The sequence below is a fragment of the Ailuropoda melanoleuca genome, chromosome 5, assembly GCF_002007445.2.
Source record: "Ailuropoda melanoleuca isolate Jingjing chromosome 5, ASM200744v2, whole genome shotgun sequence".
Taxonomy (NCBI): Eukaryota; Metazoa; Chordata; class Mammalia; order Carnivora; family Ursidae; genus Ailuropoda; species Ailuropoda melanoleuca.
Window position 1 is genome coordinate 69680474 of NC_048222.1, and position 20799 is coordinate 69701272.

Below are 20799 nucleotides of genomic sequence, written 5' to 3' on the forward strand. Positions count from 1 at the left end.
GGATGCCAAAATGCTTTTAAATACAAGTCATCGAGTTTAGCAGATGGAAAGCCAGCAAGAAGTAAATCACTTATTCAGAGTCTCTCCTGGACCAAATACAAGTGCTGTGGGGATTATGGTCAGTCTCCTGAAACCATTCTTCCCCCACAACCAAGGTCCTGCCTTGAGTCATGCAGTGCTTGAAACTTTGGTCTGTTTAAGGACTTGGCTTTCTTCTACAAGATATCCAGCACCATCTTGGGTAGAGAGAAATGGATAAAGGTGGTTACCTTTTTGGTGATATTCTATATCCAACAAAGCCCTATCTACTTTGCATCAGGTTAGACTTTTCAGATGCTCACTAAACACATTGGCTTCAATGTCTCCAGTCATTTCAGGCTCAAATCATTGAAAACAGAATTGATCTTCCTGCTTCTACCTGTGCTTTTTCTCCTATCTTTCCAGTTTGTGTTTTGGTACCATTCATTATATACATCTTTACTGAAGCTAGAAATCCAAGGTGCATATAAGACTTCTCCATCACTGCTTGCCTCTGATGTGGCTAAATGGAGGAATTCTCTCTCCAAATAGCCCTTGTATGTGGTCTCCCCTACATTTCTATAGACACAGCCTTCGTTCTGGCCTTCACCATTTATTATCGCAATCATCACAATCCCTTTCTAACAGATTTATCCACCTTCGGTATGATCTCTGTTTCTCCACTCAACAGACACTCAAGGAACATCACCCAGCTGCCAGGCACAGCGCAGGGTACTAGGGACACAGCACTGAGCAATCTCCTCTTGGAACTTATATTCTGGTGATGGGTGTAAATGAAAACATAAGTAGAGGAACAAATGAAGTATGAAGTGCTGGGTAGACTATAAGAGAACTGACTTAGGGTAGCTTATATTTGGGAGGGTCTCTGAGGTGTCCCATGTGCTGAAACCTAGCAAAGAAAAGGAGCTAGCTCCAGAGCGGTGGAAAAGCATTTCAAACAGAGGGAATGTGCAATGCTGCTCATTCAGAAAGTGCTATGCCTTCAAAGACACAGAAGAAGAAAAGAACTTGGCCTTTTTAAGGAATCAAGCAGGACTGCTGTGGTTCGCGTGCGGTGAGATGGGAAGCAAGCACAACCAGGCAAAGTCGGAGGTACCCGCTGGGGCCAGAGCACGCGAGGCCCTGGAGGCTCATCTTCCACAGCCTGACAGGTATTCTGTACTCACAATTAGATCACAGCACTGACACTCTTAAATTGTGTCGCCCTGTCACTTATGGGATAATGTCCAAAGTTTGTATGATATTCAGGGCCCTTCCTGGTCTGAATGTCACTTGCCTTTCTAGCCCTGTGCCCTGAAACAACCCTCAGTCACGTGTCATCTATATATTCTAGCAGGACCTCCTCTTCACATGCCTTCTGTCCTTCTGTGTGTGATGACCACTGTTTCATCTTTGAAGACTCATCTTAAGTTTCACAGGAGGAGTCAAGATACTCCTCTCTGTTATTTCAGAGGCAACTCTATTGTCCTCTTGGGCTGCTTCGTACATCTCTCCTACCGTCCTGCGCATTCTTGAGAATGTTAGAGACTGGATCTTACATGTTGTGGTGGGGTTTGGTGCCTGACACAGAACTGGCATTCAGGGGCGCCTGGGTGGCACAGCGGTTAAGCATCTGCCTTCAGCTCAGGGCGTGATCCTGGCGTTATGGGATCGAGCCCCAACATCAGGCTCCTCTGCTGGGAGCCTGCTTCTTCCTCTCCCACTCCGCCTGCTGTGTTCCCTCTCTTGCTGGCTGTCTCTATCTCTGTCGAATAAATAAATAAAATCTTAAAAAAAAAAAAAAAGAACTGGCATTCAATCCATGTTTCCTCAGGGTGGGAAGGCGGGAAGGCAGGAAGAAAGGAAGAAAATTTTGCCCAAATGCACAGGAATGGGACACGTGACATTCTGATTCCTTCTATTCTAGGGTTCAGTCTATTTTTTTTTAAATCAAATTAAATTTTTAAAAAAATGAGTAGCTTTTATATGTGATATGTTAGCTCGGTTAGTTGTAAACAAGGCTTAATAATCAGAGAAATTCTTAGGAAAAAAATACAACATGACATAAAGGAGCAAACTTGCCATCTGTAAGACCTAGAGGTACAGAGCTTCAACATTCCACTTCTCCAATAGACATCACAGGCAGTGTCTTGTGGACAACAGAAGAGTGACCACCTTTACAAATGAGGAAGACAAGGTTGCTTTTTAAGAGTTGAACCAGGAAAAAAGTGGGTTGTCCAGCTATGGGAGATTAACTGTGAACGGACATACCCAAAACTATTATCAAGGTGACCATGTTGTCATCCCAGCAAGGGGGAAAAGAACGTAAACAATTATACAATGAGAGGAGAGGCTAGCGATACGGATGTAACAATGAAACGATGTGATAAATAGTTTCATCATGACAAAGGAAAATTCTTTTCCCTAAGTGAATACGCTCACTTTTTGGTTTATACATCAGCTCCCTGTGAGTTTGGGAAATGCAAGCTAGTGCATCTGTCTCTGTGCACTGACGAAGACGACCATATGACCACAGGCCGCAGAACAGCTTGGCACTGTGGTCATTTCACCAGGGCTGATGTGCTGTGCAACCTTGCCTGGCTGCCAGCTGGCCAGCCCCAGTCAGATCTCACTGCAGCCCCTCTCACGTTAAAATACGCGTTCTGGGCCAACATCAGCACAGGGAGTCCTTTCATCAGGATGACAACACAAGGCCAAGTGCATTCCATTCACGACCAGACACAGACTCAGCACGAAACGTAACTGACACAGCAGGGGCTCCTAGGTGACCTTCGGATGCCAGTGTCAGTCAAAAGATTCTAAAGAAAAATTAAGCTAGGGTTTTATTCATCTGGAATGCATTACTAAATGAAGACATGGAATAGAGGTGATTTTTTTTTTTTTTTGAACTTAGGAGCCAACTCTGTGGTGGGAAATGGAGGTGCTTGGAACAGGAGAAAGAACTAAAATGGTGCCCACGAGTCCTAGAAATCTGTGATGTTACAACTGACAATTCCAGCGCTGACATGTAAATTCACTACTGCTTCATGTAAGCATGCTCTTGTCTGGAGGAAAGTACTGGAAAAGGTAAAGAGGAACTAATCTCTCATCTCACTCACAATGAACATTCACTCCAACGAGGCTGGGGTGCCATGGAAGGAGGTTGATAGTCTGGAGTTGGTAACTGAACACCAGTGGCTGGAACGACTCTCGTCACATGGCAACCTGACACACTACAGCACAACGTGCCTAAAAAGAACTGGATAGGGTCTCAGGTGCCGTGGCCATTATGAAGACTCAGATCCCCAGTGCCGCGCATCATGATGATGAAACCCGGCATGCCTGGTTTTCACCAAACTTCAGAAGACTGCTGTTGTTCAGGGTACAGCTCTGCCGCTGGATCTGGGGAATTCCTTTCCAAACTCAGAGTACACCAAAAGAGCTCGTCTCTTTGACAAAAGACGATCAACTTTCCTGCTGATTTATCTGTTCCATTTGTTTCATTTTTCCTTTGCTGTCGCATCACAGTTACCTGGTTTGAATTTACCAGAAACTCAATTCTTCTAGAAGATCTAGCCCCTAGAATCACTGAAGAACCCCTTTCTCATTTTGGTAGGGGGACCCCTTTAGCTGCCCCTGCCCAAATTCAAATCCCCTCCTGCAGCAGTTTTTGAGGTTTGACATTCATGCTATGTATTTAGTTCTACTTAATTAAGCCGAAGTATTACAAACAGACAACTTGTTTGCATCCTTTGTGACCATCAACTAATTCAGAATATTTTTAGTTTTAGGGGGAGTTTTTAATGTTTGCAATAAAGCAAAATTTTAAATCCTAAGCAGAGCTCCTTTGAGAGGAGAAGCAGTGTGTGTATCTTAAGTGTCTTTTGGTTCACGATCCCTGCGAGTTTTCTGCAGTGTACCTGGGTAAAACAATCTTGAGGAAACACAGAGTAAAAACCTGAAGGGCAATCTGGTTTGAGAGTGTCTACACTGTTAAACCCATGGTGAATTCGACTGAAACCATCTACGGGAGACTGTATTACTCAGAAAATGTTATCAATGACATGTCAAAATAAAGATTTACATTTAACTGATTACTGAGAAAGCAGAGTATTGTTTTCATGCAAGACACAGATTTCAAGAAGGTAAGATGGTTTTTGGTCTATTTTTCCAGAACTTAAGAAAAATACTGTAAGTAAAATTTCCTTTTTTTAAGTGTTGTATTTCAAATTCAGCCAAAGATAACCAAGTTGAAATAGCATCATTAAAAAAAAAAAGGGATTAAAAAACAATGACATAACCAAGTAGATGAAGAAGCAAAGTGTTTCACCACAGAAGTATTCCAGCTAATGAAGAAGAAGTGATGGAGTTAGTGTATCATTATTTTGCAAACTTCTAATGAAATAACGAATCTAGGCAAAGATCTTCTGTGTCCACTAACAACATAAAGAAACAAATAGATATTATGCGTTTCTTGATAAAATATGCAATAGCATTTATGAAGTATTCTTCCCTTACTTGGATCAAGTCTATAGATCAAACTAACAGTTTATGTAAGGAACCATAGGGGACAGAAAAACATAATAAATGAAAACATGGAAATACATCAGAAAATCTAAAATGTGGGAAACTCCACAGGAGAAATGACCTGCTTCTTAAAAAAATTAATTACAAAGGAAAAAAAGTAGTAAGATGGAGTGCAGAAACTTCTAGATTAAAAGAAAACCGAGAGACGCAAAACAAAGGCAATGCATAGAAGTTGTTTGGATCCTCATTCACGCTAATTATAAACAAATGGATGAATTAGTGAGTATACAATCAGGGAAATTAGAACTACATATGATGATACTGAGAGATAACTGTAAATGTTTTTAAATGTATGGCAATTGCACTGGAACTATGCTTGAAAACGCATCCTTAACTTTTTATCGGTGTCCTGCCATTTTTAACAGATGATTTATAAAATGTTTAGGATTTGCTTTTTAAGAGTCTAGCTGGTGAGGGAGAGTATTTCAGATGAAACAAGAGTGAGGCGGTGGTTTTGTAGCTGGTACATGGGATTTATTACAGCATTCTAATCATTTATACTTGAAACTTTTCACGATTAAATGTTGAAAAATTTTAAAGTTGGGGGAAAAAAGTGATGGGGGAAGACTTACCCTGCTGGATATCCTTCATTTCTAAATGCAAACTAGATATCAAGATTCCCACAGTTTGAGATCGTTTTCCATCCAATAACTTGATGATCTGGAATTTAAAAATAAAATTAATACAAGCTCAAATGACCACACAATCTTTCAGAAGCATATCAAAAACATTAAGATTTTTAGATACTCTGATGAACTGATGCCACACTCTATTTTAACGATACTTTAATTTGAAAGTGACTTATTTACAACTATAGATATTTTAGAAAATAAAGGAAAACCATCACCCCAAACGCTGCCAATCTAATACAAGCACTAAAATCTTTATGATACTGTATTACGATCTTTTTATTCAAACAGTTATTAACTCAACTCTAATTGCAACGTATGTACAATTTTTTTTTAAAGATTTTATTTATTTGAGAGAGAAACAGTGCAAACGAGAGCATGAGCAGCAAGTAGAGGGAGAAGGAGGCTCCCCATAAGTAGGGAGCCCGATGCAGGGCTCCATCCCAGGACCCCAGGATCATGACCTGAGCTGAAGGAAGATGCCCAACCAACTGAGCCACCCAGGCGCCCCACGTATGTACAATTTTATATACAGCCTTTCCACTTATCATTGGCACATTTCCACATTGCTACTTCTTAGGTCACTTCAGAGCCTCCAATCTTTATGGCTGTGTCATCTGCCCAGTGGTTTAGGGGAAAGATCAGCATAATCTCAACTCAGCTGCCTACCACTTATGCAGCCTTGGAAAAGTGACTTAACATCCGTCTGGAAGGAGTTCATGTTCTATATCATGGAGTAGGGCTGACTATATTTAATTTGTACATTTATTCTAAAAATTACATCACATAGTATATGTAAAGCACTCATATAATATATTCTCTCTTTTTTAAAGGTTTTATTTATTTGAGAGAAAAAGAGAGAGAGAAAATGAGGGGGGGGGAAGGACGTGGGGGGGAGAGAGACAGGGAGAAAAAGAGAGAACCAGACTTCCTTTTGAGCAGGCAGCCCGATGCGGGGGCTCAATCCCAGGACCCGGAGATCATGACCTGAGCCAAAGGCAGAGGCTTAACTGACTGAGCCACCCAAGTGCCCTTCATATATTATATTCTTAACATAGATTATTTAAATAAAATTTCCCTGTCTTGGAGAATTGAGTTGCTTCGTATTTGCGCTATTTTTAATATAAACGATGGAATACTTTGTACATTAAACCTTAATTTTAATTGCTTAAAATTGTTCTTTTATAATAATATAGGCATATCGAAACCTTACAGACTTCTTATAAACTCCAAATACCTCATTGCCAATTATGGAGAGAGAGCACTTCATACTTTTGGTTTCTCTAAACCACACAGTGGCCGCTAAGGGGGAAAAAAAATGATCTTTCTCTCATGTGACACAGCTACAAAAATCAATAGGGAATGCACACCAAATCTTGTTTTTTAATGCACTTTGCTGAGTAAAATACAAATTAAACTAAACAGCTACACTTCTCCTTCCACTTAGGTACTTATAAGGTTACCAAAATAGAGTGAAGATACAGTTAGACAGTAAGAAACATCTGTATCTATATCAGTACTAGACTAGGTGAGTTGCTTCCTGGTTGAACAATAAGGAATAACGGAGTTTGTTCCAAGATTGTCTAATTACCCATCTATCAGTCTATCCTGAATCAGTTATTGCCTGCCCTTTATCTTTCCTTGCCCTGCTCAGAATGGCTTCTTTAGAAGCCATTAGACCTCAAATATAGTAAATATCAAGCTTTCATCAAGATAAAAGGAAATCTGTTTTTAGTCCAATGTGTTTAATAATTTCAACATTAGTCTTGGAGAAAGATTCTTGGGGGATACAGAATTCCAGGAGTTTTTAAAAGAAATAAGAAGGTAGGTAGTTGTTCTTTTAAATTTTTTTTTAAAAGATTTTATTTATTTATTCGACAGAGATAGAGACAGCCAGCGAGAGAGGGAACACAAGCAGGGGGAGTGGGAGAAGAAGAAGCAGGCTCACAGCGGAGGAGCCTGATGTGGGGCTTGATCCCATAATGCCGGGATCACGCCCAGAGCCGAAGGCAGACGCCCAACCGCTGTGCCACCCAGGCGCCCCCCTTAAATTTTTTTATATGAAGGCAAAAGTAAAAGAGAAAAAGATTATATATAATCAAGTATTTTCTTTAAAAATCAATTTCTGGCTTTTTCTTAGATTGACAACACAAATTTAAAATGAAGTGATTTTTAAAAGTCCAATACAAAATTAAGAAAAACCACATAAGTTTCATGTAAACATTCATTCATTCATTCAACAGATACCTGCTGTGAATCTTTTATGTGCCTGGCAAAGCTCTGGAATTTGAGCATACAGAGGTGACCCGGACAGATGAAATCCTTGCCTGCCCTTGTGAAGTCTGTAGAGCTTAGTTATTTAAGAAAATCACTTTGGCTTGTTTTTCTTTCTCAGGATTGCTTTGGCTATTTGAGGTCTTTCGTGGTTTCATACACATTTTAGTATTATTTGTTCTATTTCTTTGAAAAAAATGTCATTGGAATTTTGATAGGGATTGCACTGAACCTGTAGATTGCTTTCGGTACTAAGTATGGACATTTTGACAATATTAATTCTTCCGATGCATAAGCACAGATTATCTTTCCATTTAATTGTGTCTTTCTTTCATCGGCGTCTTAAACTTTTCAGCGTAGAGGTCTGTCACCTACCTCATTTAAATTTATTGCTAGATACTTTATACTTTTTTTTTTCCAAGATTTTATCTATTTATTTGAGAGAGAGGGAGAGCACAGAGGGAGAGTGAGAGGGAGAAGCAAACTCCCCCCCGAGCAGGGATCCTGATGCAGGGCTCAATGCCAGGACCCTGGGATCACGACCCGAGCCGAAGGCAGATGCCCAACCGAGCCACCCAGGTGCCTCAATACTTTATTCTTTTTGATGTAATTGTAAGTGGGATTATTTTCTTAATTTCTAGGATCATTCACTGCTAGTATATAGAAATGCAAAAGATTTTTGTATATTTATTTCATACTTTGAAACTTTATTGAATTCATTTATTAGTTCTAACAGTTTTAGGATAGAGTCTTTAGGGTTTTCTATATACACTTCTTCCTTTCCAAGCTGGATGCCTTTTATTTCTTTTCCTTGACTGATTCCTCTGGCTAGTTTTGCCAGTACTATGTTGAATAAAAGTGGCAAGAGAGGACATCCTTGTCTTGATCCTGATCTTAGAAGAAAAGCTTTCAGCTTTTCAGCCTTGAGTATGATGTTAGCTGTGGGCTTGTCATATACAGCCTTTATTATGTCGAGGTATGTTCCTTCTCTACCCACCTTTTTGATAGTTTTTATCATATATGGTTGCTGAATTTTGCCAAATGTTTTCTCTGCATCTACTGAGATGCTGATTTTTATCTCTCATTGTGTTAATGAGATGTATCGCATTGACTGATTTACAGATATCGAACTATCCTTGCATCCCTGGAATAAATCCCACTTGATCATGATGTGTGAGCCTTTGAATGTATTGTTGAATTTGGTTTGCTAATATTTTGTCAAGGATTTTTGTATGTATGTTCATCAGGGATATTGGGCTGTAATTTTCTTTTTTTGGTGGTGCTCATGTCTGGTTTCAGTATCAGGGTAATGGTGGACTTATAAAATGAGTTTGGAAGCACTTCCTCTTCTAATTTTTTGAAAGAGTTTGAGAAGGATCAGTATTAAATCTTTGAGTGTTTGGCAGAATTCACAGGGATACCATATGGTCTTGGCTTTTGTTTGTGGGCAGGTTTTTGATTACTCATTGAATCTCCTTACTAGTGATCAGTCTGTTCAGATCTACTATGATTCAGTCTTAGGAGATTAGGTTTCTAGTGATTTATCCATTTCATGTAGAATGTCCAAGTTGTTGGCATAGTTGTTCAGAGTAATCTCTTATATCCCTTTGTATTTCTGTGGTTTTTTTTTTTTAAAGATTTTATTTATTAATTTATTTGACAGAGATAGAGACAGCCAGCGAGAGAGGGAACACAAGCAGGGGGAGTGGGAGGGGAAGAAGCAGGCTCACAGCAGAGGAGCCTGATGTGGGGCTCGATCCCATAACGCCGGGATCACGCCCTGAGCCGAAGGCAGACGCTTAACCGCTGTGCCACCCAGGCGCCCCTGTATTTCTGTGGTTTTAATTGTAGCTTCTTTTTCATTTCTAATTTTACTTATTTGAGCCTTCTCTCTTTTTTTTCTTGTTGAGTCTAGCTAAAGATTTGTCAATTTTACTTACCTTTTCAAAGAACCAGCCCTTAATTTCACTGATCTTTTCTATTGTCTTTTTAGCCTCTATCTCATTTATTTCTACTCCGGTCTTTGTTATTTTGTTCTCTCTACTAACTTTGGGCTTCGTTTGTTCTTTTTCTAGTTTCTTCAGGTATGAATTTTAATTATTTGAGATTGTTTCTTGAGGTAGGTCTGTATCCTTATGAAATTCCCCCTTGGAATTACTTCTGCTGCATCCCATCGATTTTGGTATGTTATATACCTATTTTCACTCGTCTCAAGGTATTCTTTTATTTCTCCTTCGGTTTCTTTGTTGACCCCCTGGTTACTCAGTAGCATGTTGTTTAATCTCCACTTATTTGTGATTTTCCCACTTTTCTTCTTGTAATTGATTTCTAGTTCCATACTGTTATAGTCACAAAAGATGCTTGATATGATTTCAAACTTCTTAAATTTACTGAGACTTGTTTTGTGGCCTAACATGTGCTCTGCTTTGGAGAATATTCCATGTGTACTTGAAAAAGCTATATATTCTATTGTTTTTGGATGGAATGTTCTGTGTATATCGGTAAAGTCCATCTGGTCTAATGTGTCATTTAAAGCCAATGTTACCTTACTACTACTAGGTATTTATCTGAAGAAAACAAAAACACACACTAATTTGAAAAAATACATACATCCCATTTTCATTACAGCATTATTTATAATAGTCAAGATATGGAAATAACCTAAGTGCCTACTGATGGATATACAGATGAAGAAGATATGGTCTATATATATACTGTGGAATACTACTCATCCATAAAAAAGAATGAAATCTTGCCATGTGTAACAACATGGATGGACTTTGGTGGAATTATGCTAAGTGAAATACACCAGATAGAGAAAGACAAATATCATGTGAATTCACTTATATGTGAAATATAGAAAACAGAACAAAACTCATAGATACAGAGAACAGGATGGCATTTGCTAGAGTGGAGGAAGGTTGGGGGCAGACCAAAATGGATGAAGGGTGTCACGAGATACAAACTTCCAATTATAAAATAAATAAGCCATGGTAATATAATGTAGAACATGGTGACTATAGTCAATAATACTATATAGTACATATTCGAAAGTTTTGAAGAAAGCAAATCCTGTAAATTCTCATCACAAGAAAAAAATGTTTTGTAAACTTGTATGGTGATGATAACTATGCTTATTTTGGTGATCATTGTGCAGTGTGTACAAATACTGAACCATTACATTGTACACCTAAAACAAGTATTATCTATCAATTATACCTCCATAAATATCACTTTGGTAAATTGCTGAAAAGAACCAAAAAGGCAAATAAAACATCATCTGAACTAATTGCAAAGAAAATTCAGAAGAAGAAAGGCTTTCAGAATTGACTAGATTTACTCTTAAATGTCCAGAATAGTGATTGATAAAACCTTGGTCATGGCATACACACTGATGTCAAGGAGACAGGCCTGGAAATCAAACTTATGACAAGATCACAAATGGGGAGCAACAATTTCTTCAAACAAACTTTCACCTAGCTATCCAGGTAGGGTTCTGAAAACCATGAATAACACATTCTACCTACAGGAAAGACAAGGTTTAAATGCAAGTTCTTCTAATAGCTAATTAAAAGAAAGCAAGAGAGCAATCAGAAGGGAACTGAAACTGGGAGAGAGGGGAAATGATTGAAACTGAGATTACATGTCATTGGGAAAAAGGAGCATATCTATCCCTTCAGTGTTCATCCAGGCTGAAATATGGAAAGGATGTCACCACAGTCAGCCATCCTTGTAGTTTTGTCTAATGACATGACATGGCAAGTGTTTGAAAAGAGAGTGTTTATTACCTTAAGCTGGACTAAAATGTGTAGTGTTTATAAAATGCAGTGCTACCTCCCAAAAGGGGGGTAGGCAGTGGTAAAGTCAGAGCATTTGTAATCTCTTCCTTGTTTGTGTCAAATTCCTTGTCTAACTCTGATGAGACCTTTAAAAATAGACCTCAGTTTCCATGTAGTCTCTCTTCAATTTTGGAATAATATGAGGTTTCTCAAAAAGCAGACAAAAGCAGTCTTAAGCCCTCTTTGTTTCCTGCTTTCTTTTCTTCCTTCCTTTCCTTCCCCTCTTCTCCCCATTTCCTTCTTTCTTTCCTTCCCCCCCCCTCCGTTTTAGATTAGAAGGCTTAATAATAATAATAAAAGAACATAACATGAAACCTACCCTATTAACAAATATTTGAATGCTCAGTACAATATTGTTAATTATACCACATTGTTGTACAGCAGAGCTCTAGAATTTTTTCATACGACATGATGGAAACTCCATACCCATTGAACAACTACGCCCCATATTTCCTTCTCTCCTCAGCCCCTGGCAGTTTTCTGCTTCTACTCTGTACTTCTATGAGCTTGACCACTTCAAATGCCTCATATAAGTGGAATCATGCAGTAGTTGCCTTCTGTGACTGGGCTGATTTCACTTAACATAATTTCCTCAAAGTTCATCCATATTGTAGCATGTGACATAATTTCCTTAAGGCTGCATAATATGCCTACTCAAACACACACACACACACACCCCACATCGTTGTTACCCATTCACCCATCAGTTGGCATTTAGGTTATTTCCACTTCTTGGCTATTGTGAATACTGCTTCAGGGAACATGGGTGTGCAATTACCTCTTTGAGAACCTGTTTTTAATTCTTTTGGATAAATACCCAGAAATGAGGCTGTTGGAGCATGTGGTAGTTCTATTTTTAATTTTTTGAGGAACCTCCATACTGTTTTTTATGGTAGCTGCACCATTTTACATTCCCACCAAAAGTGCATAGGAGTTCCAATTTTTCCACATCTATGCCAACACTTGTTCTTTTCTCTTCCTTTTACTTTTCCTTTTAAAAAAAAATTATAGCTATTCTAACAGATGTGAGGTGATACCTCATTGGGTGTTGATTTGCATTTCCCTGATGATTAGTGATGTTGAATATCTTTTCATAGACCTTTGGCCATTTGTAAGACTTCTTTGTAGAAACGTCTATTCAAGTCCTTTGCCCATTTTCCAATTCGGTTTCTCTTTTATTGAGTTGTAGGCATTCCTTATATGTTTTGGGACAATACCTCATCAGATATGTGGTTTGCAAATATTTTCTTCCATTCCATTGGTTGCCTTTTCACTCTGTTGTTTCCTCTCTTATGCAGAAGCTTTTCAGTTTGATGTAGTCCCACTTGTCTAGTTTTGCTTTTGTGTTCTATCCAGGAAATAATTCCAAAACTAATGTTATGAAGCTTTCCCCCTATGTTTTCTTCCAGGAATTTTATAGTTTCTGATCTTACATCGAAGTCTTTAACCCCTTTTGAGCTGATTTCTATTTATGTTGTAAGATAAGGGTCCAATTTCATTCTTTTACATGTGAATATCCAGTTTTTTGAGGAGCCCATCCTTTCCCTCTTTTGTTGTCTTGACACCCTTGTTGAAGATCATTTTACCATATATGCATGGGTTTATTTTTGGGCTCTCTATTCTTTCCCAGTCGTCTACAGGATTGTCTTGATTCCCATACTGTACTGTTTTGAATATGGTATGTAGCTTGTAATACATTTTGAAGTTAGGAAGTGGGGGACAATACCAAACAAATGACAAGGAGAAAATCAGAAGTAAAGGGAGCCTTAAGGAAAACAGCAGAATATACATTTTAAAATATCCTTAAGTCTAATATGTAAAATGGCTGAAAGGAAACATGTGGAGGGACACATTACACTAACAAACAGACCAAGGGAGAGTTCAGGTGACTAACAAGACTAGCCCAAGACTTCAGGTTATATTCAGATCTTTCTGAAACCGGTTAATGATTGGGCTGAGCAGGATGTGAGGAGCTGGTGCCTGCAAGAGGGAGGAGGAGGAAAAAGGAAGAGAGCTGCTCTGTGAGCTCTCTGGTTATATTTTACAAGCTTCTGCCCAACCCTTGGCCAATGTGGTCATGGGAACACAGACTGCAATAAGTAAGGGTTCCTTTGTTTAACACACATGTCAAGGGACTCCCATCTGCCAGGTATGGAGCAGAGGACTGAAGATTAGTATAAAGTTTGGTCTTTGGAGAGTTGTTACATTTACAGAAATATTTGTTCCGTTATTTTTGTCTATTCTCTTTTTGTAAGTTTGTTGTTTTTAATTATAGAAGTAACAAATGCTTACTGTAATAAAAAATATAAACTATAAAGAATGCAGAAAAGTAAAAGGTGAAATATTCTCTCATCTCACGGATCCACTGCCCCGTTACCACCACCAGTATGGGGATTTGTCTCCTTCCACATCTAAACATGTGTGCATGCCCACATATGTGTAGGGGTTTAGCTTTATAAAAATGACAAGCAATACATTTTGTTCTGCAGCTTTTCCCCCTTGCTCTGAATAATCCTTTCTCTTTTATAAATACATTACTGAAACCTTCCCTGTCGGCATAGGCAGAGCCACATTAAGTATGAAACATAAATTAAGTATTCCTCTATTGATGGACACTTAGGAATTCTCCAAAATTTGTCAATTATTAACAATGCTGCAATGAGCAATCACGCAGATGTATTCTTAGTCACTCGAGCTCAGATTTCTACAGAATAGCCTTACAGAAGTTGTTCAAACAATATGCCCATTTTTCATTTTGATAGATACTGCCAAATTGTTTCTAATAGGTGCTACCAATTTACGCTCCTGACAAGTATTGGAGAGTGACTGTTTTCCTAGTCCCTCGCCCGCTGGGTATTAACAGTTCAAAAGATTTTGGCCAATATGATAGGTAAAGTGTTTTTTCACTATTCTATATTGCTAATGATTTAATAGTAAGGTTTAACACTTGGTTATTGGTCACACGTTCTTGTGGATTATCTTTGCATCCTTTTTACTACGTTTTCCAATTACTAGATCTATTAGGCTGGTACAGAGCAAAGATATTTAAATAAGGACATAGCTGAATAGCAAAAAGAAAGAGACTTACATGGAGATTACTGTAGAGAGGGGGCATTTTCTATGGGAAGAAGAGGGATGAGAGCTACCTTTTCATTTTACCCCCACTATGTATATCATGCTAACTCTGCACACAAGCCAGTCCAAATGGAAAGTTGTGAATTGGGGGCAGTAAGCACCAGGATACTGTAAGCTTCTATTCCTTTCGTGACCCCCTATAGATTTCCAGAGAGAATGATACTTCAAGCTCAAGAGGCCTATAAAGTAAGTGTAGTCATTTCATTTCTAGGGCATTAAAGCAAGGCGTAAAAAGAACACCTTGTTCTGCTAACCCAACACTTTGCTCTCCTTTTGATATTTGTGATCAAATCTCGAAACTCCTTACCCAGATATACACCTGTTATCAGAGGCATTTGCCCTCATAGCAGAGTAGCTAGGAAGAAAATCTCAAGGAGAGAAGAAGAGTAAAGAAAACTCATGGAGAAAATAAACAAAGAGAAGAAAGGAGAACATGCTAAAAGTTTTTTTTGAAAAAGATGATCTAGTTGTCAACCAATAATTATTACATTGTTTTTTAAATAATTTTTTAGAATCATGCTAAAGTTTCAAATAACCAGATCCAATTTGTATTGAACCCTCTATTAACTGAAAATTCACCTTGTTTTTCCTTTATTGCATTATATGCATTCTTGGTAAGGTAACTTCTACTCGGATAAAGTGAACTTCAAAAATTCTTCTCTGAAGAGAAAGAACACATGACAAGAAGATAAACTACTATTGGGTATTTATTCTCCCCCATCCATTAGCTTCTCTAATGCTTGGAAGAAAGCAAACTCAATCATCTACACCTTCTATATTTGCATTACTGAACATTGTGGACTAGTGACCATAATGATTATCTGGAAAATTTTTAGAACCCTAATGTTCTCGAGATTGTCAGCTATTTAATTGCCTGCCTTTTTATAGTAGGAATTTTAACTGATACATTTTAAAAAATAGCCATAGGATTTAAAATACAAAAGTTTTATCAAAACATTTATTAATTAAACAATTTAATCAGCACCAACCCATTCTTTAAGCCTACTAGTTGTTATTATCCTGTGCTGTTTTAACAATTTTTAAAAGTTGTCTCAGCCAAGTCAAAAGTTCTCAACAATGTAACAATCTAAGTAGAAATACAAATACAACTAAGGACTATAGCCATAAATACAATGGTCCTTTCCTCTTTTAGCTTTAGCATGCTGAGCTGCCACAGCCCCTTGGCTAGCTATGAAAAGACATCAGCATCATAGGTTGGCGACTAGTTGTTAAGAGAAAAGTCAGGAGACCAGCCTTCTATTTCTAGACCTTCCCTGACTCATCCTTACATTGATGCTGAAATGTAAGCAGTCCAATTCAACAAAACTCATAACATGCAAACTCCTGTGTTGGTGTACTGCTGCAAAGGGTGTAAAGATTAATACGCACACACGCACACACGTACATATATGTATCCTTGTTCAGTGGGAATTCAAAGCCCAAAGGGGAAACTCCTATGAATAAGTCTGACACAAGGAAGTTATTAATAGGGATCAGTGAATATAAAGAGATTCTAATTGCTCCTCTTACATGATCCTCCGTATATGAGCCAGGACTCACCGAAAATGGGGGTTTTGAAGGAGATGGCTGTTTGGGGCCCAATCTTCCTCTGGGTAACCTGAGAGCTCCCCAAAGTTACTTTCAGTGTCCTTCCCCTAAAACAAAAATCCGGGTCCCACATTCAGAAAACTATTCCGTGGAGGAGATCTGAGAGATAATAAGCCCCGCAGACCATGAGCCACCCAACGCCACTGTAAGTCACGTTCTGCTGAGCTACAGAGAAGGGGGCCCTTTCCATCCTGCACGACTACTGGGGTAAAGGTTCTTCAGGCACTGGGACGAACAAGCAGCGGGGGCTTTCAGACGGCTGAAGACCTTGAAGCCAGTGCACCGCACTTGATTGTGGACGCTGGTCGGCCTCCTGATTTTGTTAGTCCATAGCTTCATAATGTGAATGTCGAACGAATGGTTTTCCATGTGTATGTGGAGCCAGCAGGCAGAACGATGCCTTGAAGTTCCTGAGGTGACTTCCTCCCTATCCAGGCTCTTAGGGAAACAGTGCCCACCCCACACTGTTCAAGAAAGTTACTTCAGAGAATATTTATGAGACAGTATGCGTACTTGTACAAGTTGACTCATTCAATGCATACACTAGTTGAGGTGGGTTTGGGGGTCATTTACCCTTAGCATTGAAGAAACTCGCAAATGTTGGCTAACTTAACCTTCTGCCTTTGGGTAGGCCCAGAAATTAAAGATAGACCTCACTTTACAAGGAAGTCATACTTCCGGAAGTTATTAAGGTTGTCTTCATACAATGCACACACATTTAGAGCCATTTTCTGTCATCAAACACAGTGGAACTTCAGCTAATTGTAAACACAGCCAAACTTTTCATCCTGTTCCTCTTCCATGACAACTCCCAATGCCCATTTTTCATTCTTCTTTGTCCTCATGTGCATAATACTTGATCTGTCCTAATCCTCACAATCATTTTCTAGTATTAAGTAACTTTTGGCACCAGAGAATTTCACTTAATGTCTGACTCAAATTCCTCATGCTTTCATTTCAAATAACCTTTTTCTGCTCCCAGGGAAGGAGGACAATAGCTGGTCTCACCTCCTCTACACAAAGCCCCTTCACAAACCCTAAGACCGTCATTTATTTATTTATTTATTTTAAACAAGAGATGCTTTCTATCAAATCTTTAAAAATCAGGCTTTGAGAAATGTCAGCAAGCCCTCAGTTTATCTGGGTCCCATCTGGAGTCAGCTGAACTTCGCAGCACGTATCTTTCTCCTAGGTATAATTACGGTCTGGAGGAGAATGCAATTTGTGCAGCATTCCGCTGACCTACAAGCTGACCTTGTGCAAGGGCAAATTCACAGGTTGCGTTAAACCCTATTAGACATGCCTAGTTTAAGGCGAAGCCTTTCCAGACCCCCGCCGCATGCTGGATTAGGGCAGTCACACACGCGTACTATTACATTGCCTAAGGAGCTCTCGCCATGCCTTCCAGAGAGGGGATAGGCAGGCCGACATCCCACACTGCCTAATCCTGCACCTGGAGCTGGTGTATCCAAATGATTATTATTTCTTACATATGTGGATTTTTAGAAGAACCTGCCTCTTTGAATAAGAATTAAGACAGAAATGGGAAGACAGATTTGCTACATTGGAGAAACCACACCCTGACTACTCAGCTAGAAAAGTCTTGCCAGACAGACCGAGAAAGAACTCCTGCCAGGCCCAGTGGGATTTTTCACATCTACATAAAATCCACATATATCTTCAGCTCTCTGCCCAAGCTTGGCAGACGAGGCCAGAAGTAAAAATAAAAATAAATGGTCTGAATAGACCATGAATGCTGCACGCATGCTTGGCCAAGTGAGTCTGGTACAGCTACAAATTTAAGAGAAATTATAGAAGGCTTCTTCTTCCAGGGAGCCTTCCCTGTCTGAAACTGAAGATGATGAATTTCTCCACCTACATCTTCACTGGACATCAAACACATCCAAACCTGTACCAGATCAGGTAGGTACTCTGTTCTTTCATTTAGTCCTCACATTTGAAATTTCTATTCCAGTCATAGGATTTCCATCTCCAGCAAAGTTGGTTTCATCATAGAACAGGCACCGTATCTAGTTAAATAGAGCCGCATATGTTACCGCCAACAAACATCTCCTGGGCACTTTAGGCAAATAAATACATGTGAAAGTTGCTGCATTTCCTGTCTGAATCATCCTTCCCCCACCAAAAACAAACAAATAAATGAAGGATCCACATACATGGGCAGATATTTCCTTATGTGACAGGGATATATTTCAAATAACCATTGCAGGTCAATTTCTGTAGAAGAAATGAGTACGTGCTTTGCCTCTCTCAAGGAGACTAAGGACAGTGGAGACTACACAGAAAGGAGACAATATGCCTCTCCAAAGCAAAATTCTAAAAAAACATGATTTCTGTTTTCGTGCCTTCAGACTGGTGATCTTTGGCTTATCCTTCTTATCAAAACTCACTGAATGCCATTACTTGGCAAAACCACAGACACTAAGAGGCTGATATGAAGCCCATGAACTACTAATGAGAAGTTAGCTTGTCTCATTGGTAGGAATCCTTTGCATTTCTAAGCCACTGGCTGCCAAAGCTTTCATAAGGACTGTTGCATTCACCTCGAAGACATTCTTGTGCACAAAGTTGGTAGGCAGATAGAACCCTACGTTAGAGACCTAGAAATTGATGAACCTATCCTACAGGCTACAAGCTCTGAGAGTCAAGCTGATAACCCACTCTGGACACATCCAAATCATAAATATAAATTAGTGTGAAGTCCCGACTGGCTGGATCGGAGTGCAGCATCTTCTGGGGACAAGATATGGTATAACAGGGAACCCTTAGGTTTAGTACTCTCTTACGTGCAAGCCCTACACCACCAAACTGTAAATTCTTATTTTATAATTAATAGAAATCTAATTTGGAAGAGAGAGTGAGAATTTCCCAAGGGAATTCTAAGAAGTGATATAAGATAATACAACGCCAGGAAGCATAACAGCCCACAGATTATACACAAGATTAAAAAAAAAATCATGGGATAAAAAAATGGACACAATCCCACTTCATATTCTTGTGCCCTCCCTGCCATTTCTAGTGTGGCAGTGGCTGGAGATGAGACAGGTAAGCAACTCCTCCTCCCAGCCGATGCCAGGAGCAAGGGCCAGCTGGGGGCGACCGGCAAAAGCAGAGCTGGCAGTCACCTTGCTCGCTCTCTCCTCAGGGAGAGTGAGCGCTTCCTTGGAAACATGCAATTGTTTCTTGGCAGGTGCCCAGGAAAATAAACGCTGACTCAGGTTTCTTGTCCCTTCTTCTGCGTTCCACCCCCCGCCACTCTTTGGCATCAGAACCAGAGGAGTCGGTTGGCTGGTTCCATGGTGCCATATTATGAAGTGTCACCTGACTTGATACAAACAAGCTGATGGGTCAGCCTGGGCAGGTAGGCTTCCATCAACTGGCCTGATGATGCCATTAAAATAAGCTTTCCACACACAGCCTGATTATCTGTCCCACTAAATGTTTCAAGGAAAACTAAGCTTCACTGTTCTGTCAGACTGCTAGGTCTGAATTCCTTCCATGGCCTTATTTTTGGGGACACATAAAATTGCTCAGATGAAGTTTACTTTAAGGATTTAGGCTCTTCACCAAGAAATGTGAAAAGGCGAATTGTCATCCTGTCTTGTGTCTGAGAACATATTTGGCATCCCTTACCCTTACTGATGAGACAGAAAAGCCCTTTTATTGGTTTTCAGACCAGTGAATTCTGTTCAGAAAGCAGATTTACAGAAGACCATAGCAGGTGAAGGCTGGGGCTGGGACAGGGGTGGGGGGCAACATGGGGTGGAAGGGGGCAGGAATATGGGTAGGATACTTCTGATGGTTTGGGAGTTTTTGTGTCAAAACAAAATCACATGCATTTTCCCACTGATGAGAGATTCGGGAGAGAATATGACCAAGACCCATCAGTGCATTCATTGCTTTGTCTGCAGGCCGGACCAAAGCACCATCACACAGAGGTACGGGTGAGAAATGCCATCCTATTGTCTCTGAGGGGCAAAGTCCCTTCAAGAGTGGTTGGCTATAACGTACATGAAACAATTCTAGAAAACTGAGAGCTGACCTGGTGAGAAGCAACTGGACAGAGGGCTACGTGGCAGAAGGAAAATGAAAAAGAAAACAGAAGACTATAAAAAGACCCAATCTTTAGTAAAACATAAAACAAAACCAAAACAAAACACAGGCCCAATTGCCCAAGCCTCTGCCTTTTAAACTGATGGTGTGAATGCTAAGCTACACTGGTCCAAGAGTGAGAGGAAAGAGGGACTATCTTTGGGCAAGATGTTAATAACATCAGGATAACCCAGGAAAATTCAATTCCATGCCTTCAGGTGGCTTCCAACCATCATGGCTCAAACTCTCCAAAGACCAGGAACTTATTCCATATGTATAACTCAGCCTTTAACAGCTAGATGGAAAATTTATTTACTCTCTCTTTTAGGAGGGATGGGAGTACAGTGGCTCACCACTCAAAATACACCAGAGGCTTGGAGCTTTAAGTCCTGTTTTATTATTTTGTTTTATAATTTCTGTATTATAAATCTTTTTTTTTTTAAGATTTTATTTATTTATTTGACAGAGATAGAGACAGCCAGCGAGAGAGGGAACACAAGCAGGGGGAGTGGGAGAGGAAGAAGCAGGCTCATAGCAGAGGAGCCTGATGTGGGGCTCGATCCCATAATGCCGGGATCATGCCCTAAGCCGAAGAG

At 39.6% G+C, this 20799-nt stretch overlaps 1 protein-coding gene across 6 annotated transcripts in view; it reads right to left on the reverse strand.

Moving 5' to 3' along the window:
- Positions 1–20799, reverse strand: part of FMN1 (formin 1) — a 412618-nt gene that overhangs the window by 153593 nt on the left and 238226 nt on the right. For all 6 annotated transcript variants that reach the window (XM_034661208.1, XM_034661207.1, XM_034661209.1 and 3 more), the window contains one exon: positions 5178–5265. In XM_034661208.1, the coding sequence (XP_034517099.1) occupies positions 5178–5265 (88 nt within the window). The remainder of the gene's footprint in view (positions 1–5177; positions 5266–20799) is intronic.